This window comes from Garra rufa, chromosome 15 (assembly GCF_049309525.1).
Source record: "Garra rufa chromosome 15, GarRuf1.0, whole genome shotgun sequence".
NCBI classification, from domain to species: Eukaryota; Metazoa; Chordata; class Actinopteri; order Cypriniformes; family Cyprinidae; genus Garra; species Garra rufa.
This window is the reverse complement of record NC_133375.1, coordinates 25,802,427-25,822,177: the sequence shown is the minus strand read 5'-3', so window position 1 is coordinate 25,822,177 and position 19,751 is coordinate 25,802,427. Positions and strand designations below refer to the sequence as shown.

Sequence of the window (19,751 nt, the reverse complement as noted above, 5' to 3'; positions counted from 1 at the left end):
AGCAAATGACTAAACTGGAGTGAAAGAGCTGGGAGGAGCACAAACAGGTTGTGTCTGACACAAACTGCCAACCTGCACAGCTTTTGTGACGGCGCCTGTAACGTTCCCTAAGAATGCTGTTTATGTATGTAGCTCAATGAGATTTGAAACACGACCAGAGTTTACGCAGGTGAGCTTTTACACTGCTTGAATATGCTTGTCCATCCAGGACAATAGTAATGTAGGGGAGAGTGGGGACGGTTGCAACACTTTTTGCATTTCCTTTTTTTTCAGAGACTGTTTGTATTAGAAAGCCGAAATTTTAATACAATAAAGCCACATCTGTCAGCTACTCACCCATATTGCTGCAACATGTGTACATATGAATAATATACGTACAATTTACACTTAAATAGACGAAGTGAAATGTTGCATCTGTCCCCACAACAGGGGACAGTTGCAACATTCAATAAAATAATTAAATCATTCTTAAATATCATTTTGCAATTTCTTTATTTTATTTGTGCACAGTCAGGGTCTTTAAAGGATAACTATTGCCAAAATGCAACCTGGCCTGTTTTTTTTATTTTTTTTACTGAAAACGAGACAAACTTTTTGAGATTGACCGTGATTTCGTTTTGTGGTCAATGGCCGGTGCTACGAGATTTTTGGTTTCTGAGATATTCGGTTTCTGTGGGCGGAGCATACATGCATATTAATGAGACATGATCAGACATGCGCGAATGGTCGTGAAACTTAAAATATCAGCTCTGCTCCATCTCAGAATATTTAACGATTTTTTTTTTCATAAACCTAACAGACCTTTGTCTAATCTATGAACTTATGTCTAAAATAAATGTGTTTACCTTGTTAATGCAGTTACAAAAGTTTTATTAGTATGTTCTTTTTCCGCGTGAGGTCATCCACGACTAAATGAGAATAACAGGCTTTCACTTCATGTAACTGTAAACGCAGACCTCATCTGCATCCAGTATTGATTTCAGTTCGTAGCGGTAGGTAGATTTCGACATTGCGATGCTTAAACTGGGACTTTATTGTTGTTATTCCTTTACATCACTGCCTGTAATATCTTAAACGTCTAGAAACGTATCTGCGGACGAATTTATTTAAACTAGTCTAATGTGATTGTTTAAGTCTCGTTAACTTGTGATCAAACCACAACTTTGTGTAAATAAACTAACATGGACTAACAAGTCTATGAGCCTAACAACACCAACATGTCTGTTCTTTTATCACTTGTTTCATTGTTGTGCTGGATGAAAAGCATTTCAATAAAGCAAATTACCATGTAAAGGTGCTGCAGTAGTTTGTCTAGGAAAAGTATTGAAATAGAAAGTAAAAATATAGATTTTTGGTACATCTGCTTTAAAAGAGAAAAATAAAATCACAGCCTTTTATGAAAGTAATTTAACAACAAGTGTAGTGATGACAATTTTATTTACAGTAGAATCTTGGACAAAGAAACAATCTTGGACAAAAAAAAAAAAATATATATATATATGTATATACAGTCATGGACAAAATTGTTGGCAACCGTTGGTAAATATGGGCAAAGAAGGCTGTAAAAATAAATCTGCGTTGTTTCTCCTGTTGATCTTTAGTCAAAAAATCTGCAAAATTCAAACATTTCATTAAAAATAAAAAAAATTAAGTGGGGGGAATATAATATTATGAAATAAATGGTTTTCTCTAATACACCCTGGCCATAATTATTGGCACCCTTGTATTCAAAACTTCCTGTAACTTCCATTTGCTTGAAAAACAGCTCTGATTTTTCCCCCTTCATGCCTGATGAGGTTTGAGAATATATGGCGAGTGATTTTAGACTATTCCTCCACACAGAATTTCTCCAGATCCTTCAAATGTTGGTGCTCACTCTTCTTCAGTTTATCCCACTCATTTTCCATTGGATTCAGGTCAGGGAATTGGGATGGTTATGGCACAATCTTGATTTTGTGTTCAGGGACCAGTTTTTGTGTTGATTTTGATGTTTGTTTTGAATCAATGTGGTGATGGAAGATCTAACCATGACCCATTATAATATTTCTAACTGAGCAAGTTAGTTTTACCTTTTTTATCTGTTGGCATTTGATATAAAACATGATGGCATGTATCTGAACAAGATGTCTAGGACCTTTGGTGTAAAATTAGGTCCACAAAAAAGAACATCTGGTGATATATTTAAATGTGGACATGGGACACTTTTTTATCCCTGTGTGCACCAAACCTTTAATGTGTTCTAGCTCCAAAAAATAAATTCTCATTTCATATGGCAATAAAAGTATGGTAAATTAATATGGTGGAGTTTGTTTTTGCATGAGAGCAGATGATTTGTTTCTTGAACAGTGTCTGAAATGACTTGTTGTGATGGAGGTGCAGTTTTCCTTTATTTATTTATTTTTTCTGACACTAAAATTCAACTGATTTCTGCAATTTTCCATCTGTGATCTTTGAAGAGTATTTGGCCACTTAAATTGTTCTCTTTGCTGCACATTAAGACAATATTGACACACATCATGTTTCAAGCAGATTTTTAACATCTCCAGTCCATTAAAACTTCTTAATTATTTCCCTGATGTTGGAAATGAGAATATTTCATGTTTTAAGTATTTTTTTTTAAGCCACTTTGTATTGTGTAAAGATCAACAATCTTATGCTGTACATCAGAAGTATATTCTTTGGTTTTACCCATTGTGATGAATGATTAGGTTGGTTTGGGCTTTGTGTTACTAATATTTATTCATCTGTGCACTAAGACGTCATGACTGGACAACATCATGTTTCCAGTCACCTTGGTGTGCTAAGAAATTGGAAATTTCAATGGAAATATATTTAGGAGATAATTTACTCATAAGAATTTCTAAGGGTGCCAATAATTGTGGCCAGGGTGTATTTGAGAAAAACATTTTTTCATAAAGTTATATTCCACCTCACTTCAAATTGTTTCACTTTAATAAAATGTTTGAATTTTGCAGAATTTTTGACTAAAAGAGCTACAGGAGAAACAATGCAGATTTTTTTACAGCCTTCTTTGCCCATATTTACCAAGGGTGCCAACCTTTTTTTCCATGACTGTATATAGGGGAAAACAGAAAAAAAGCCATGCACATTATACACTATAAAGGTCCTTGGCACCCTGGACAAATGAAGACTTCCTCTATACTGGGCCTACTCATGCAGTCCCAGTGGTACCAACCCCTGCAGCTGTCGCATTCAATCTGATAGAGATTAAGATCATAGATTAATAAACACTTAAATAGCAGTTTCAAATAGAGCAATGAAATCATGCCCCCAGTTAAACATACCCAAGTGTCCACTTTGTTATCTGTATAAGGATATTTATTGCCGCAGACCATGCATAAGTCACTCAGGTATTCTATGGGAGGGAGAGGCAAAATATTAATAAATAAAAAAAATAAATAAATAAAAAATTGTCTCTTGATGTTGATTGGTAGGCTCATACACAAGTAGAAGTGTACACCTGAGATTGCACTCACCCATTTTTTAATGTCCAAAGACATGCCTGGCCAATAAAACCTTCTGCTCACTGAATCCAAGGTTTTATGAATGCCACAGTGAGCCCCTATTGCACTACTGTGCAATTCCGTAAAAATTTCTTTACTGAGATGATTTCACTTCTGACATTGGTTTATTAGATAACTGTCCACCCCAGATTTTGGCTTCTAATGATGAGCATTTGCATATTATAGTGGAGTAAGATAATGTTTATAGAGCTTTATGTGATCATTTTGACACACTTCACATTCTTATAATTTGACAATAGCAAATTGATTAACAAGTGTGTGTGTAAATCTGTCATCTGATGATGTTGGTGTTCCTAGTCCTTTTGCTTGCTTTATTGTGCTCCAGACACACTGTGGGAGCATACGGGAATCTTTTGTTTGTATGTTACACAGGACCCTCATTCTAAGTAAAACCCATGAGTATAAAGACATTACCCACTAAATAAACATTTGGTTGGTTTACTCTTTAATCCAAAAAAAAAAAAAAAAAAAATCCTTTGGAATATCACATTTCAAAATTATTACAGATACACAGTTCAACACATGGTCAAAGAGCAAAGGGCACAGAATAGGTTACAAAAACTTTATTAGGCCACTCATGGGTTTGAGGACATTATAGTAGTCATTGCCAGAGGGACCCGTTTTAAACCTTCTACTCATATCATTCAGGTGATCTGGAATTGTTGGTTTCACTTATATTTTATTTTATCTGGTAACGTGACAAAAAACAAACAAACATAAATTACATTTTTCTGCAGTGTATCACAACAAGAGATGGTGAATGTTGGACAATGTTTAATAGTCACAATCTGCATTACTTTTGGTTTGATCACGTTAACAAGACTTAAACAATCACATTAGGTTAGTTTATAAACAAACGTATTCATCCGCAGATACATTTCTAGACGTTTAAGATGTTACAGGCAGTGATGTATTTAACAAGGAATAACAACAATAAAGTCCCAGTTTAAGCATCGCAATGTAGAAATCTACCTAACGCTACGAACTGAAATCAATACTGGATGCAGATGAGGTCTGCGTTTACAGTTACATGAAGTGAAAGCCTGTCATTCTCATTTAGTCGTGGATGACCTCACGCGGAAAAAGAACATACTAATAAAACTTTTGTAACTGCATTAACAAGGTAAACACATTTATTTTAGACATAAATTCATAGATTAGACAAAGGTCTGTTTGTTAGGTTTATGGAAGAAAAAAATCGTTATACATTCTGAGATGGAGCAGAGCTGATATTTTCAGTTTCACGACCATTCGCGCATGTCTGATCATGTCTCATTAATATGCATGTATGCTCCGCCCACAGAAACCGAATATCTCAGAAACCAAAAATCTCGTAACACCGGTGAATGGGAGTTCTAGGGGCATAACTTTGAGCGCACCAAAATCGATATTTTTACAACACTAAGAAGGCTCGACACACCATGAAACTTTGCTCGAAGTATCGCCTGGGACTCTACACATGAACTCGAGCAATGAGAACATTGTTTGTGTACACAGAGATACTAAAAAGAAAGTTTTTGAACAACTCACGCCGTCTTGCCAGTCAAGAGGTGTCGATCTCCGAATGCGAGGATGGATAGCTCCTAAAGCATATTTCCATATAAATGCACGGCTAATTAGTTGTTTTGTCACAAGTGAAAAACAATATTAACCTTCTAGTTGTAAAAAGAGCCTCATATAAGCCTAATATTTCGTCCTATGGAGTCCATTCATTCGCATTCGGAGATCGACACCTCTTGACTGGCAAGACGGCCGCGAGCGGAAACTCAAACAGTGAAAGTGAGTTGTTCAAAACCTTTCTTTTTAGTAAACTCTGTGTACACAAACAATGTTCTCAATGCTCGAGTTCATGTGTAGAGACCCAGGCGATACTTCGAGCAAAGTTTCATGGTGTGTCGAACCTTCTTAGTGTTGTAAAAATATCGATTTTGATGCTCTCAAATTTATGCCCCTAGTATTCCCATTCACCGGCCATTGACCACAAAACGAAATCACGATCAATCTCAAAAACGGCTCGTTTGTCGTAATTATGCTTTTAGATATAAGCTACTGTCCCCACTCTCCCCTACTATGCAGTATGACAGAAATTCATCTCCTACATTAATCAAAAAGTAAGCAAGATTAGACAGATATTTGCAGATTTTGTAGATTATACTTCATTATAGTATGTATGTCTAGAATTCAGGTAAATTGGGACATTTTTGCCCTTTGTTTGTTTGCCCTTGAGATGACAATATCACTTCATTGCCATGATGTAGGGATATTTTCATAGGGGTGGCCTGGGAGGGGCCAGCAACCAGTCTGGTGTGGCACAAAAATCTTCATTATTTCAGTATAAAATGTGTTTGACTATAAAGTACTGGACTGTTTTAGTGACAAACACAACTGAATACAATTTATTTTTACTTAATTATAATTGAGTTTTTTTTTTTTTTTATTAGATCAAGTAATTCTGCGTGAATGACCATTTTTGTAGGGGCTCACAATTGCGCAGTCAGTTTGGTTATGGTTCTCAAAGCCCCCAAAAGCTTGTTCTTTAACATTGCGTCCTCATGGATGAAACATGCAAATAGTGATAAGAATGTGAAAGTACACAGCACATAAATGCCAGAATGTAAAATGAGTTAGTTTATACATTTAAATGGTTTCAATTTCGTTGGTACTTTACAACTTAATGAGAGAAAAACAAACCAGCACATATTTTCTAATTTAAATGCACTATGCTCACATTTTACGTGTGCATTAACTTACAAATAAAAAATAATAATAAAATACATAGCCTATCAGTTTGTGCTTTGTATTGTGATCTCAAATTGCAGAATATATTTTAGGTCTACATGCATTTGAGAAATGTTCTTTAATGTGATGCATATACATGCATGCACAGTTTGCAGCTTTAATCGCCTTTTTGGTAATTTCATGACTTGACTGACGACAGTATGCTCATAGTTTCTTGTGTGATTTATGATGAAGTAATGTGCGTGCGCCTCATATTCGTGTGAAGTTGAAGAGTGTGCGCCGTGAGCACGGAGAAATTGCTGACAGGACAGGAAAGTTTGTTTTACTGACATATAGCCTAACAACATCTCATCAGACCGCAGTTCACTGTTGTTCAACTGAAACTCACGTGCCTCCAGACCTGTACTTTTCCACGTTCGCGTCCCAATAAATGCAATTTGTTAAGAAAAAAAGGGTCAAAAACTGCAGTTTTAATTGGGTGGCCAAGCTTAGATGAGTGACACTGGATGTAGGGGAGAGTGAGGTGAGTTGAGCCAGTTTTACTTACAATGTGTTTAAACAAAGCACATGACAGTATTGGATCCAACTTAAATATGTACATAAATTTCAGGATGCGGTGCATTTTTGAAAATAATATGGCTTTTCAACAAAAAAAGTGGTCTCTTGGCTCAACTTGCTCCCAGTGAGGGGTAAATTGAGCCTAGGGTGAGGGTAAATTGAGCCTCATGAAGTTAAAATGTGTCCCTGATTATGCTGGAGTGAAACTGACCATTTTCACCTCATGCTATATCAAAGGAAGAGGAATTCAATCAAAATGACTTCTTAAAACCTGTGTGTGAGCCTTGTAATGGCCAAGACACCGGGTTAGGCTCCATCTCCCTGCAACCCTATAAGGACAAATAGGTTTGGTCTGGATAATAGAATGGATGGATGATTTATTAAAAGTTTTATTTAAAGATACAATTCACAACTTTGAAGGCATTTTGTAAAATTTCTGAACAAAAAGTTCAAAATTGAAGAATCAAAAAATAACAAATAAATCAAACTGACCTTACATCCCACTAATAAATGTTCCAGGGAAGTAGAATTTCATGAAAACTTCAATGGCATAAACAAGGCCTATTTAGAATTTTCTGAACAAAGTTAAGTTAAAAACAAAGAACAAAATCAAAAATGTTTGGTCTAAAAAAATTAAATATGAAGTAGAATCACAGTAAAATAATACTCATAATTAGGGCTGTTCGATTCCGATTCCAGAATTGATTCCTCACTGTTGTTTCGATTCTTTTTCGATTCTTGTTTTTTAGAAATAAATGCAGGATGTAAAGGTCATATAATGTTACCTTCTCATAATATGAAGCTTCATTTGTAAAAAAAAAAAAAAGAAAAAAGAAAAAAAAAATATATATATATATATATATATATATATATACTATTTTTCTGTAGCTCTGACTGATTTCAAATTGTAATTCATTGCCCAGGAAATTAGTCATAACCCACAGCTCAGCAGTGGACATGCATTTTTTGCATGAATAAAACAAGACATGACGTGTATAAAATGACAAAATTAGCAAACTATACACTGAAACAAAATAAACAGAACTTTAACAACAACACTGATATAAGAGCTATAATTTCGCAATAAATGCAGGATGATATAAGCATCCTTAAACTCAGACGAGTTTAGTAATGAGTCGTTTTTATTATGTTTATTTTCGTCAATCGACGTTTGATGACTTGCAGCCGAAATATTCAGCCTTCATGGAATACAGCCTTCCGTTTAAGAGGTAAGTTTTGTTGAACTGAAAACGGCTCTGAATGAGGAGTCGATTCCCCTTGAGAGGATCGATTCCAAACGTTGGAATCGACTCTCGATTCCCAATGCCTCGGAATCGATTCTTTTTGGAATCGATTCCCAGCCCTACTCATAATCATAAGAAGGGGTGAGCCACTGCGGCTCAACGTACCCCAGGACTTTTGGCTCAAATTACCCCACTCCTAACTTGTATCATCCAGCAGTTCAGAGCCTCATATTATAACTTCCTAAAGCCCAAACACATATTAATATTTTTTCAGATTTGTCTGTAATTGTTCAGACACAAGAAGCATGAGTACTTGAACATTACAAAATTACTTAGAACAGAAAAAAAAAAGTTGTTTGAACTTAAATGTGGTTACCAATTGTTCCATGGGCCTCTCTCCATCAGAGGGTGCGTTAAAATGGATTGCTCTTCAAATGTCTGGTCATATCACCAATTTTGTGTAGGATTGCATAGAAACCAGGTGTGCCTCAACTTCCCCGAAGGCTCAGATAACCCCGCTCTCCTCTAATACACTTTGTACACTTTCATGCAGTAATGCTATACTGTACAAAGTGCATTCCTTAGGTTTGCAACACAGCCAGAACGCTCTTGAGAATTTTTTCAGGCTCTTTTTAAAAAGGGCAGTTTTCAACCCCATGAAAGTTCCTGTAAGATCTTTAAAGACTGCATGGTTCTTCCAGTAATGCCATCATAAGTGAAAGGTTTCAAGCAGCAGTGAAAGTCTAGAAATTTGCCAAATGGTAACACCACTGTGGTGATGTGAGCTGAGGAACTTCAAATAGTACTTAAAGGGAGCATGACATGGATTTTTTTAATTAATTTTGTTCCTTGAGGTTTACTTACAACTTTAATAAAGTTTTTTAAAGAAAAATCATGAAAAATCATTATTTTCAGCCCTCATTCTGACCCTCTCTCTAAAATGACCTGTTTTTAAGGAGCGTGACCTCTAGGGCTTCTCAGTAATTGGCCACTATTATGATTGGCTAGCGTCATTGCATAGGAAACAGTATCAGTGCCCCCTCGCCATTGCATTTGAGTGTTTTGACAACATGGTCAAAATAAAACGGTCATTTCCAGAAAAAGCATTATGAAATCATTTACTTACAGTTTGCAGTTGCAGTCAGATCTAGTACCACTTCATCTTTCAACAAATGTTTCTTTGTGAGCTCTCCATGACACTGTGCCTCGTTTACAAAGCAAAACACTTCGGACATTTCCTCTGACATGATCCGGGATGCCATTAAAAATAAACAATGCATTTGTTCCTTACGCTGGGATCTTTCTGATATTTGTACAAAGATGTGATATCAGATCCAAAACAAGCCGTTTTTGGAGGTTGATTAAATAAATGAGGAGGAGGTTTAAAGCTATGAAACTTGCAGGATGTTTTAATGGTACAAAGACTCTTTGGTTTCTCATGTCATGACTCCTTTAAAATATCTTAATTTTTACAGTTCAGTGGAAAACATCAGACTAAGCCACAAAAACACACTCTTCAGGTCAGTAAAAGAAAGACAGACTGCGATGTGACTTCAGTTCACAGATTTTATTCAGACAGCTCTGGAGGAAAGAGCAACTCGGGTTGCAGGTGCTTTCTCTGACCACAGCGATGACACCACACCGAAAATTTTAAAATGTCTTAGAATGAGTCTCTCGGCAAAGTGATATGTAAAAGGCAGGAAATCCACCCACCTGTGCTTTTTCATTTTTTTGTGTGTTTCTTTTCTTTTTTTTACATTAAACAAACAGAAATGAATTTTACCTGCCATATTCTCCGTCTTTTAGGCGCTTCACATATATTTATATATTTATTTATGTTTATCAACACTTTTCTAAAGAATTCAAATATTCAGCCACATGTACTGGATTCACTTTAAAATCACAATAAATATATAAAAACAAACAAAACACATACATAGCAAATCCAATATAATTGGGTTGATATTGGAGAAGAGAGGGAGGACTCGTCAGCCAAGACGTACAGACCTGGTTAAAAAAAAAAAAGTAACACAGATCCAAAGGGTTCCTGAGGTTTGCGTGTCCCGTACATAACAACAGTGTAAGGGGAATGGCTTTTTGACTCACTGAGAGGCTTCTGACTGAGGTCAAAGAGCACAGGTCAGTTGGTTTATGAGTTGGGTAAATCTTCCCAGTCCCAAACACAATGCCCCTATTCTATATTCCCAATAATAATAATAATAATAAAAAATGACATGACATCAAGAGTTTTGTCTTTTGCTTTTTCTCTAAGGGAACTACTTGTAAGGGGGCATTTTACTCCAACGCTTGTGGAGAAGAAAATTAGTGGTGCCCTTTGAGCTGATGATAAGTCCCTCCTCTCTCTCTCGTTTTCGGCATCTACCATCAGTAGTGACAACCACATGTCTAAAGGCCCTTACACAGATAAGTAACTAAAGTTTGACAATTGAAAAAAAAAACAGAAGCATAGCTAATAACTTACAATTCACAATGTTCTTAAAAAAGAAAAAAGCAACAACTTGAGAAAATAAATTTACAGAGATTTATGCACAAAAGTGTGCAAAGGCCTTTACTGTGGTTTAAGTTCTGCATGTCCACGTTCTTCTCCGTTCAGATTTGATTTAAAGTAAAAAGCACATTGTGGGGTCACGACAGGACAATAGGTGGGGCTTTACTAGGACAAACAAAACCAACGACAACAAAAAAAAAAGCAACAACGAAAAAAGAAAATCTTAAATTCTGTACATGTAAACATCACACACTTTCACTGAGTCAAAAAACCAGAAAGAAATCATACAAAGCTTCACATTGGTATACAAAGAGAAACTGAGCTTCAGCCTTACAGTTTCTAGTAAGTACAGGAGTAAAAACAAATAAAATACCATAATCATAATAATATTACAAAGCACCACAAAATTAAAATATATCACAGGCAATGGTTGTTACCACATTTGATTGCAGAGTTTAGCTGCACGGTTTAAAAAAATAAAACGTTGTAGCATTTCTTTTCTTTTCTTGCCTTTTCCTTTTTCTTTTCATGTGTCGTGTGTTCACAAACCTCAGATGTCCAGACGGCTTTCTAAAAATCTTACACTTCTAATGTCATTTAGGAACAAAAAGGTACAAAACAAGGAACAAACAAAGATCAATGGCCTGGACTCTCAATACACCAACATATTTATGCTTGTTTTCTTGCAATCGCTGTATAATTAAATAAGCCCAATGCTTGACGGGCTCGCATTTTCCTGCACGGTGTAAGGGAACAAATACAGTTGAAGTCAAAGTTAAATATACACCTTGGAGAATCTGCAAAATGTTACTTATTTTACCAAAATAAGAGGGATCATACGAAATGCATGTTATTTTTTTATTTAGTACTGACCTAAATAAGATATTTGACATAAAAGATGTTTACATATAGAGAAAATAATAGTTGAATTTATAAAAATAACCCTTTTCAAAAGTTTACAAACACTTGATTCTTAATACCGTGTTCTTACCAGTTAAATTGCCTGCTGTTCTTCAGAAAAATCCTTCAGGTCCCACAAAATATTTGTGTATTTGAACCCATTCCAATGATGACTGTATGATTTTGAGATCTATCTTTTCACACTGAGAACTAAGGGACTCATATACAACTATTACAGAAGGTTCAAACACTCACTGATGCTCCAGAAGGAAACATGATGCATTATGAGCCGGGGGTGAAAACTTTTGAACAGAATGAAAATGTGTAAATTTTTTCTTATATCTTCAAGAAGTTTTCACCCTCTCTGCTGTTAATGCATTGTGTTTCCTTGTACAGGACAAACAAGGGACAACTATCACTAAAAAAAAAGCTGTGGATAATCCAGGTAACAACACAATATTAAGAATCAAGTGTGTGTAAACTTTTGAGCGTGGTAATTTTGATAAATTAAGCTATTATTTTCTATTATCTTTTATGTGAAATATCTCATTCAGGTCAGTACTAAATAAAAAATAACATGCATTTTGTATGATCCCTGTTATTTTGGTAAAATAATTAACATTTTGCAGATTCTGCAAGGTGTATGTAAATTTTTGACTTCAGCTGTAACTACAATGAGGAGCAAATAAAGACAGAACATTATGGCTTGAGAATGATCAGCTGCATTTCATAATTTAGGATCATTTAGGTGGTTTTAAGGCTCCATCCCATAAACATTTTTCCTTTGCGGATTGTAAAGTGCTACTATGTTAACCAATTTAATAATTTATAAAGTGTAACATCTGAATATAAATTAACTATGATCCTGCACATATCATTTCATCTGTTCATCAGTGAATCTGTTTCAATGAGGTAAGAGGTAGCTTTGAGCCACGTATCAAAACTAAGCCGTTGGAGACAACTTAGAGTTTTTTTCTCTTTAGAAGTTGCGTCATTTGGATGTCGTATTCAGTCATTTGGAGACCAATCTGAGATGCACGTTTTACATCTGGAATGTCGAGACTCGCAACAGTGATTCCCTTCAGACTGTCAGTGTCCTACAACCAGAGTTTTTAAAGAAATTCAAAAATCAAATAAAGCACAACTGGAATGGCAAGACAGAAATAAATATATCTAGATAATTAAAAACAGAAGGTTTGCAGCTAAACAGAGAAAAAATGCTCTGTTCCGCATTATCATGTTGCAGAGTGAGGACACAGTTCAAGCTATGGCTACAAGACTTGAAGGCCCTGTATTGTCATCACTCCACTAAAGGCTAGAGAGTCAGAGTGAGATCTCACACAACGCTATGCCGTTTTCCGAGGGATCAAGTCACAATTGTTCAGGATTGTCTTTTGCTTTTTTTTAAGTACAGTTTTTTTACGATGGCATTTGTGAACATGAGAAAATGCAGGCAGGAGGAAGAGTGAGGCTGGTGTTTGAGGGGCAATGCATCGTCAGTGCTACCTTAGTCCACCAATCAATGCCTCTCAAGCTCTCGGGCGTTGCTGACTGAAAGGAAATGATGTCGCCATTGTTTCCCTTCTGCTAATATTAGGTCCTTTCTCTCAAACTCACTATGCATATACAGTATGTGTGCCAATAGGATGTCAAGTCCCTCTGTTACGATTGGTCCCCGTGAAGATGAAAGTGTCTCAGTCATGAGGTTAGAAAAAAAGAGCAGCATTCACAACTTAACAGAATGTGTTTGTGATGCATGGGAAATGCAGTCCTTGTCCTTTTTTTCTCTTTTTTTTCTTTTTTTTTTTGAACAAGTCCATCTACGTCCTTCCTTTCTGGGAGGTCGATGTCGCTCGTGTTCCTGTGAGACATTTTCCTACAGTGCATTGTTCTGCTGAGGATGGAGGTTAGGAAAAGGGTTCGAAGCGTTCCACTCAGCACAGCTTCATTTGCATAATGTCCAACATTCCCAGCCAATAGAATTTCAGCGTCGTCTTTTTTTTTTTTTTGCGCTCGCTAATCACGGTTTCTTTTAAATTGTGCATGTGTAAGCTAAGGTGAAATTCTTATATGAATGAGGAATTTATATATATATGTACAAAAGACATCTGGTAATGTGTTTATGATTGAAAATGATACATTTTCAGACACTGACACACTATAGCGATTATCATCTACATTGCACCTTCTCCCCAAACCTCATTAGCATCGAACAGAAGAAGAGAGATCTTACAAAAACCCTTGTCTCTTGGATCTGTTCTATATCTAAAATGGCTAAATCTGGAGCAAAGCTGCTGCATGGATATGTCTATGGTAACAGAATAACTTAAAGGAACTTTTCAAGATGCCACTGACATACAAGTGTCTAATTTGATAGTAATGTTTTGTGCCATAGCGTAAACCTCAGGTGGCAGATGACATCATTTTGTGTATGTTTTGGGTATCACTCTTAAATTTACAGATTTTTTTTTTTTTCTCAAAGGTCTGGACTCTCTGTGGTGGACTGATAGCTCTCACTGTGTGATTGTGCTCTGTGCAAGACACTTAAAATGCTGCTGTGAGTACAGACACCTCTTGCTTTGTGTTCTCTGATCATCTCATCATAAAACAACGTTTAACAAGTCATCTCAGCCCTCCGGAATAGATTAAGCCTCACAGGACTCAAAGGTAAGGAAATTTAATAAAGACACTATCATGGACATAAAGCTGTCATGAGCAATGTGTGATAGGTAGGTTTATAGAAAGAGCATAGGCAGAGTTTGAAAGGGTGTTGGGGGGACTTGAGTGTCTGGAGCTGAAACGGTTTTATCTTTGCTTGTGTAAATCGAAAAATAAATTACATTAAAAAATATATTAATAAATTATATTAATACATATTAAAAAGTTAACCCTTTTTGTTGGCCTGTGTCATAATTTTTGCTATTGTTATCATTTCTTTGCCCTGCACTAGAGTCAACATACTTCAAGTGCCTTAAAAGTATAGTTCACCCAAAAATGTAAATTACCCCATGATTTACTCACCCTCACGCCATCCTAGGTGTATATGGCTTTCTTCTTTCAGACAAATACAATCAGAGTTATATTAAAAAATGTCTTGGCTTTCCAAGCTTTATAATGGCAGTGAAAGGGTGTTGAGACCCAAAAGTGCATTCATCCATCATAAAAAGTACTCCACACGGGAGTTAATAAAGGCCTTCAGATGTGAAGTTATGCGTTTGTGTAAGAAAATATCCATATTAAAAAATATTATAAACCATAATTTCTAGCTTCCGCTAACTGTCATACACACGTTCACGAGAGAGTGGCCTTCCAGCGGATGAAGTAGGACATAGGTGTAGCGTGATCAGTGAACAGAGCAAAATAAACCACCAGTCACAAATTAGAAATACAAAACGAGGATTTGTAAAGAAAAATGCCAGAGGATTTCAATATAATCCAAAAGGAGACTGGTTTTCTTTTGCTTTAAAAGACTAGTATATTCTCAGAGGAGCTTACGATATGCCTTCATCCTACTTCATCTGCTTGAACGCCACTCTCTTGTGAACATGTATGACAGTGGAACTAGAGATTATGGTTTATAAATTTTCAAATATGGATATTTTTCTTACACAAACCCTTCAGAAGGCCTTAATTAACACTCCAGAGCCATGTGGAATACTTTTTATGATGGATGGATGCACTTTTATGGGCTTTAAAATCTCAACAGCCATTCACTGCCATTATAAAGCTTGGAAGAGCCAGGAAATTTTTTAATATAACTGCAATTGCTTTCGTCTGAAAGAAGAAAATGATATACACCTAGGATGGCAAGAGGGTGAGTAAATAATGGGGTAATTTTAATTTTTGGATGAACTATCCTTTAAACATTGATTCTAGAGACTGTAATTTTTGTTTAAGCCTATTTATTCCCTCTATATGCATTAACAAGTCTGTGTAAAGCACTTTATATAGAATAAGCCAAAAGAATTCAACTTGGCAAGTCAAATTTGGCTGGTAACTTTACTTGTAATGGCAACACAATACGTGGCTTTTATCCGTGAACTGTATGAGAGGTAGCATTTTATATAGAAATTGGCCAATATATGGTGCAGCGAGTGAAACAATGACCTGTGCTGTTTACTGAAAATATGTGATGATAATAAATGCTTTATATATACAGGTTCATGGCCAGTGAGCCTGAGGTTATTACAGCTGGTAAATGTTCTCAATTTTCTACCCTGTACATGCGCTTCAGATACAGATTCTTCTGATCCCCCCCAAGGGAAGTCAAACTCCGCCTATGGCCTTTAGGTGTATATGTAAGTGCACATAGCTACATGTATCTTTCCTGTCATAGTGTGCATTTTTGTGTATGTGTGTTAATGAGAGAGAGACGGGCAGCACCAGCCTGTGTGCAGTTCTCAGTTCTGCTGCAGTATGAGGTTCTCAAGCTCATCAGCAGAGCGGAGCAGGAAGGCCGCAGACTCACGGTAACCCGCAATCAGTTGCCGAACAGCCGTGACCTCGGGTGGGCTGAGCTGGGCGGACGCCCCTCCGCCCCCTCCACCCTGACCATGACTGTTTGAACTGGAGGAGGAAGTGCTGTTGGTTGCCAAAGATTTCATACTGAGATCAGTGGGACCTAAAAAAAAGGAAAGAGACATTTAAATAATTTATACAAAAAAATTATCTAGTAGATGTATAGAAAAGACTAGAGTTTCAATAGTAATATCAGTCAAATTTAATAATTCTTGACATGAATTTTTGATATTAGTATAATATAAACTAATACACTAATTTGTAATTAGTAGAGTTTTCTAATTAAATATCAACTTCTTAATAAAGCTTTTTATTTTCAATATAAACAAATGAAAGTTAATTAAGTAAACAATTATGTTGAATGTCTGCATTCCACCCACCATTGGTTTGTGATGTGCCATTGTTTTGGAGGCTGTTGCCAATGGTCCCGTATCCACGGAAACTGTAATTAAGTCCACCATTGGTGTAGAGTTGGTCCTGGGAGTAGGCCGTGGCGGCCAGTGTGAAGCCTGAGTGAGCCAAAGCAGCCGGATCTCTGGAGTTAGGCTTGTCTGCTGCAGCTGACTCATCCTGTGTGGAACAAATGCATGCAATAAGGCAAAGGAAGACACAGATATCTCACTAAGTAATCTAAAAATCAAACAACATTTTCTGGAATGAACTCAATCTGATTAAAGATCTAAAGATCTGTACTCACATGGGCCTGATAGATGTCAAGGCGCATCCTCTTAGCAGCATTACGTGTTTCGCTTTCACATGCTGCTGCAAGAATGTTCTCAGCCATGGCGGAGGTGAGGTGAGGGGGTGTGGGCCGTGTCTGACACCATCGGAGAGGGCAGAAAAAGGTAAATGTCACCACCTTATGAATTCCTGACAATGTTCTAATCTTGTAGGATGGTGTTTTTAACCCGTTATTAGTTCAACTGTTACCGATGGCTGAGAAAAGCTGTTATATTTTAGCTCTTCTCTGGACCTGGACACATTCAAATGGATATTCTATTCACCCAAAAATTTAAATTCTGCCAATAATCCCTTACCCTTAAGTCATTCCAAACCTGTAGGACTTTTGTTCATCTTTGGAATACAAATCAAGATATTTTTGATTAAATCTGAGAGCTTTCTGATCCTGCATAGACAGCAATGCAACTGACATGTTCAAGGCCCAGAAAGGCAGTAAGGACATTGTTCAAATAGTCCATGTGACATCAATGGTTCAACCTCAATTTTACGAAGCTACAAGAATACTTTTTGTGCACAAAGGAAACAAAAATCATGACCTTATTCAGCTATTTTTTTCTCTTCCGTTTCAGTCTTCACCATGTGAAGAAGCAGAAAAAGTCTTCATAAATATGTCTGAGGATTTTGACAAAGAGTACTTTTTTTTTTGCTCATCCTTACTTATTTAAACTAGAATATACAGACAATGAACTAGGAGAGATGTGTCAGCGCATCAAAATTCAAGACAGAAATTGTTGAATAAAACCGTTATTTTTGTTTTCTTTGTGCACAAAAAGTATTCTTGTAGCTTCATAACATTACGATTGAACCACTGATTTCACATGGACAGAAATGGTCAGAAAGCTCTGGGATTTCATCAGAAATATCTCAATTTGTGTTTCAAAGATGAATGAAGATCTTACAAGTTTGGAACAACATGAGAGTGAGTAATAGCTCCACTGCAAAATTACATTTTTGAAGCTAGTTGCAACTGCTCATATACATTAAAGTTTTACATTAAAGTTTAAAAAACATTTGATTTCTGTAACTTTTTTAGCACTGTAGTGTCTAGAAATGCCTCATTCCATTGAAATGCGGAAAATAAGATATGGATTGGCAAAACATTGAACCTGTTCATTCAGAGCAGTGATTCACAATCATGATTTTCAATCAGGACAGCACTACACCCTCTCAGAGCTATTACTGGGGCCTATTTACCCCATATATTAGGACATATTAAAGAGATAGTTCACTCAAAAATGAAAATTCTGTCATTAATTATTCACCCTAATGTCGTTCCAAACCCATAAGACCTTTGTTTCATTGCACTGTGGCCTATGCAGGGTCAGAAAGCTCTCAGATTTCATCAGAAATATCTTACTTTGTGTTCTGAATATGAAGGTCTTACGGGTTTGGAACAACATGAGTCTTTTGAAATGGCACCACACCACTGACAGTTCTGTGTCAGTGAGTGCACTCTCTTATCTAGCACCATTCAGGTCATAGAGTTTTTGAGTTAAACCAGGCTAGGTAAATATTGATGTTCCGTGCTGTGGTCCTCAAGTGCCAGGGTTAAAAATTGACTGCTGTGACCTAATCAGCCACTAGAGGGCAATAGTGTGATATTGATTGATTTCATGTTAAACGTTTTGGAATTTCTGTGGTATTGTCATAGCACAGATAATTATGGCAGATGTGCATGTTTGTTTGTCAGTGCAAATGCTTGTGATTCCCTACCTCAAAGCCGCCCTTTTTCATGCGGCGACAGGATTTGAGGTAGGTTCGGATACGTTTGCGAGAACGTTCTTGGAACTCTGGGAACTGGCGGCTGCAGGACTCAATGATGGCCTGGATTTTCTCTTTGGGCTGCTTTGAGATCGGAACCATCCGGTCTAAGTTCTCGTCCACAAACAACCTCACAAACATCTAAAAATGTAAAGAAATATTAGAGCAGTCCAACAAAGGAGATAGAAAAGGATAAAAGATAGAAACTACAAATGATTTGGAAAAGGAAAATTGTATTTGTAATTACTAATCTGAAGTTCTAATAAAACATATTCAATGAGAAAAGGAACATTGTCAGGAAGGTGTAAACATTAAGGGGGGAGAGAAATGTAACAAGAGAAGCTTCTGCTTTAGCAATGTGAGGAAATAATTGTTAGGGTTCAGAAGGTCACTTAGATGCTTCTATTTTTATTAAAATGGGCTTTTTAATCATTGTAATTTATATTACCAGCATAACAATTTGGGGGAATGGTGGATATTAAAAAAACAATATGAATTTCAGCATGTTTGTACTTGGTTTGTCAAGCTGCATGAATACCACAAGTTTGTGTAAAACCTGATGATTTTTATTATATATATATATATATGTGACCCAGGACCACAAAACCAGTCATAAGGGTCAATTTTTTAAAATTAAGATTTATACATCATCTGAATAAATAAGATTTCTATTGATGTATGGTTTGTTAGGATAGGACAATATTTGGCTTGAGATACAACTATTTGAAAATCTAGAATCTGAGGGTGCAAAAAATCGAAGTATTGAGAAAATCACCTTTAAAGTTGTCCAAATGAAGCACTTCGCAATGCATGTTACTAATCAGAAATTAAGTTTTGATATATTTACGGTAGGAAAAATTTACAAAATATCTTCATGGAACATGATCTTTACTTAATACCCTAATGATTTTTGGCATACTAGAAAAATTGATCATTTTGACCCATACAATATTTTTGGCTATTACTACAAATGTACTCGAAAACTGCGGTTTTGTGGTCGAGGGTCATATATGTTGTACATTTACATTTTAGTGATCTACATTGATTATGTTTGTAAGTATAGTGGAGTACAAAAGTCTGACACCACATTTGACTATTTATAAATCATGCTGGTCTGGATGAGGGACTAAAGCTAAGACTATTTTAAACATAATAAAATATAAATATTAAATAAAAACTTAAACTAAACCAAAATTAGAAATGTTGAAAAACTCATTTAAACCTGAATAGTAAAAA

General features: G+C 36.1%; 1 protein-coding gene across 1 annotated transcript in view; it reads right to left on the bottom strand.

Annotated features, from left to right (window-relative positions):
* Window positions 1-12,044: 12,044 nt before the first annotated feature.
* Window positions 12,045-19,751, bottom strand: part of nol4la (nucleolar protein 4-like a) — a 53,446-nt gene continuing 45,739 nt past the window's right edge. Inside the window, exons 8-11 of the mRNA XM_073819396.1 lie at window positions 18,468-18,656; window positions 16,711-16,830; window positions 16,394-16,583; window positions 12,045-16,116 (exon numbers count right to left, since the gene is read on the bottom strand). Coding sequence (XP_073675497.1) covers window positions 15,896-16,116; window positions 16,394-16,583; window positions 16,711-16,830; window positions 18,468-18,656 — 720 coding nt within the window. The 3' untranslated portion in view covers window positions 12,045-15,895. The remainder of the gene's footprint in view (window positions 16,117-16,393; window positions 16,584-16,710; window positions 16,831-18,467; window positions 18,657-19,751) is intronic.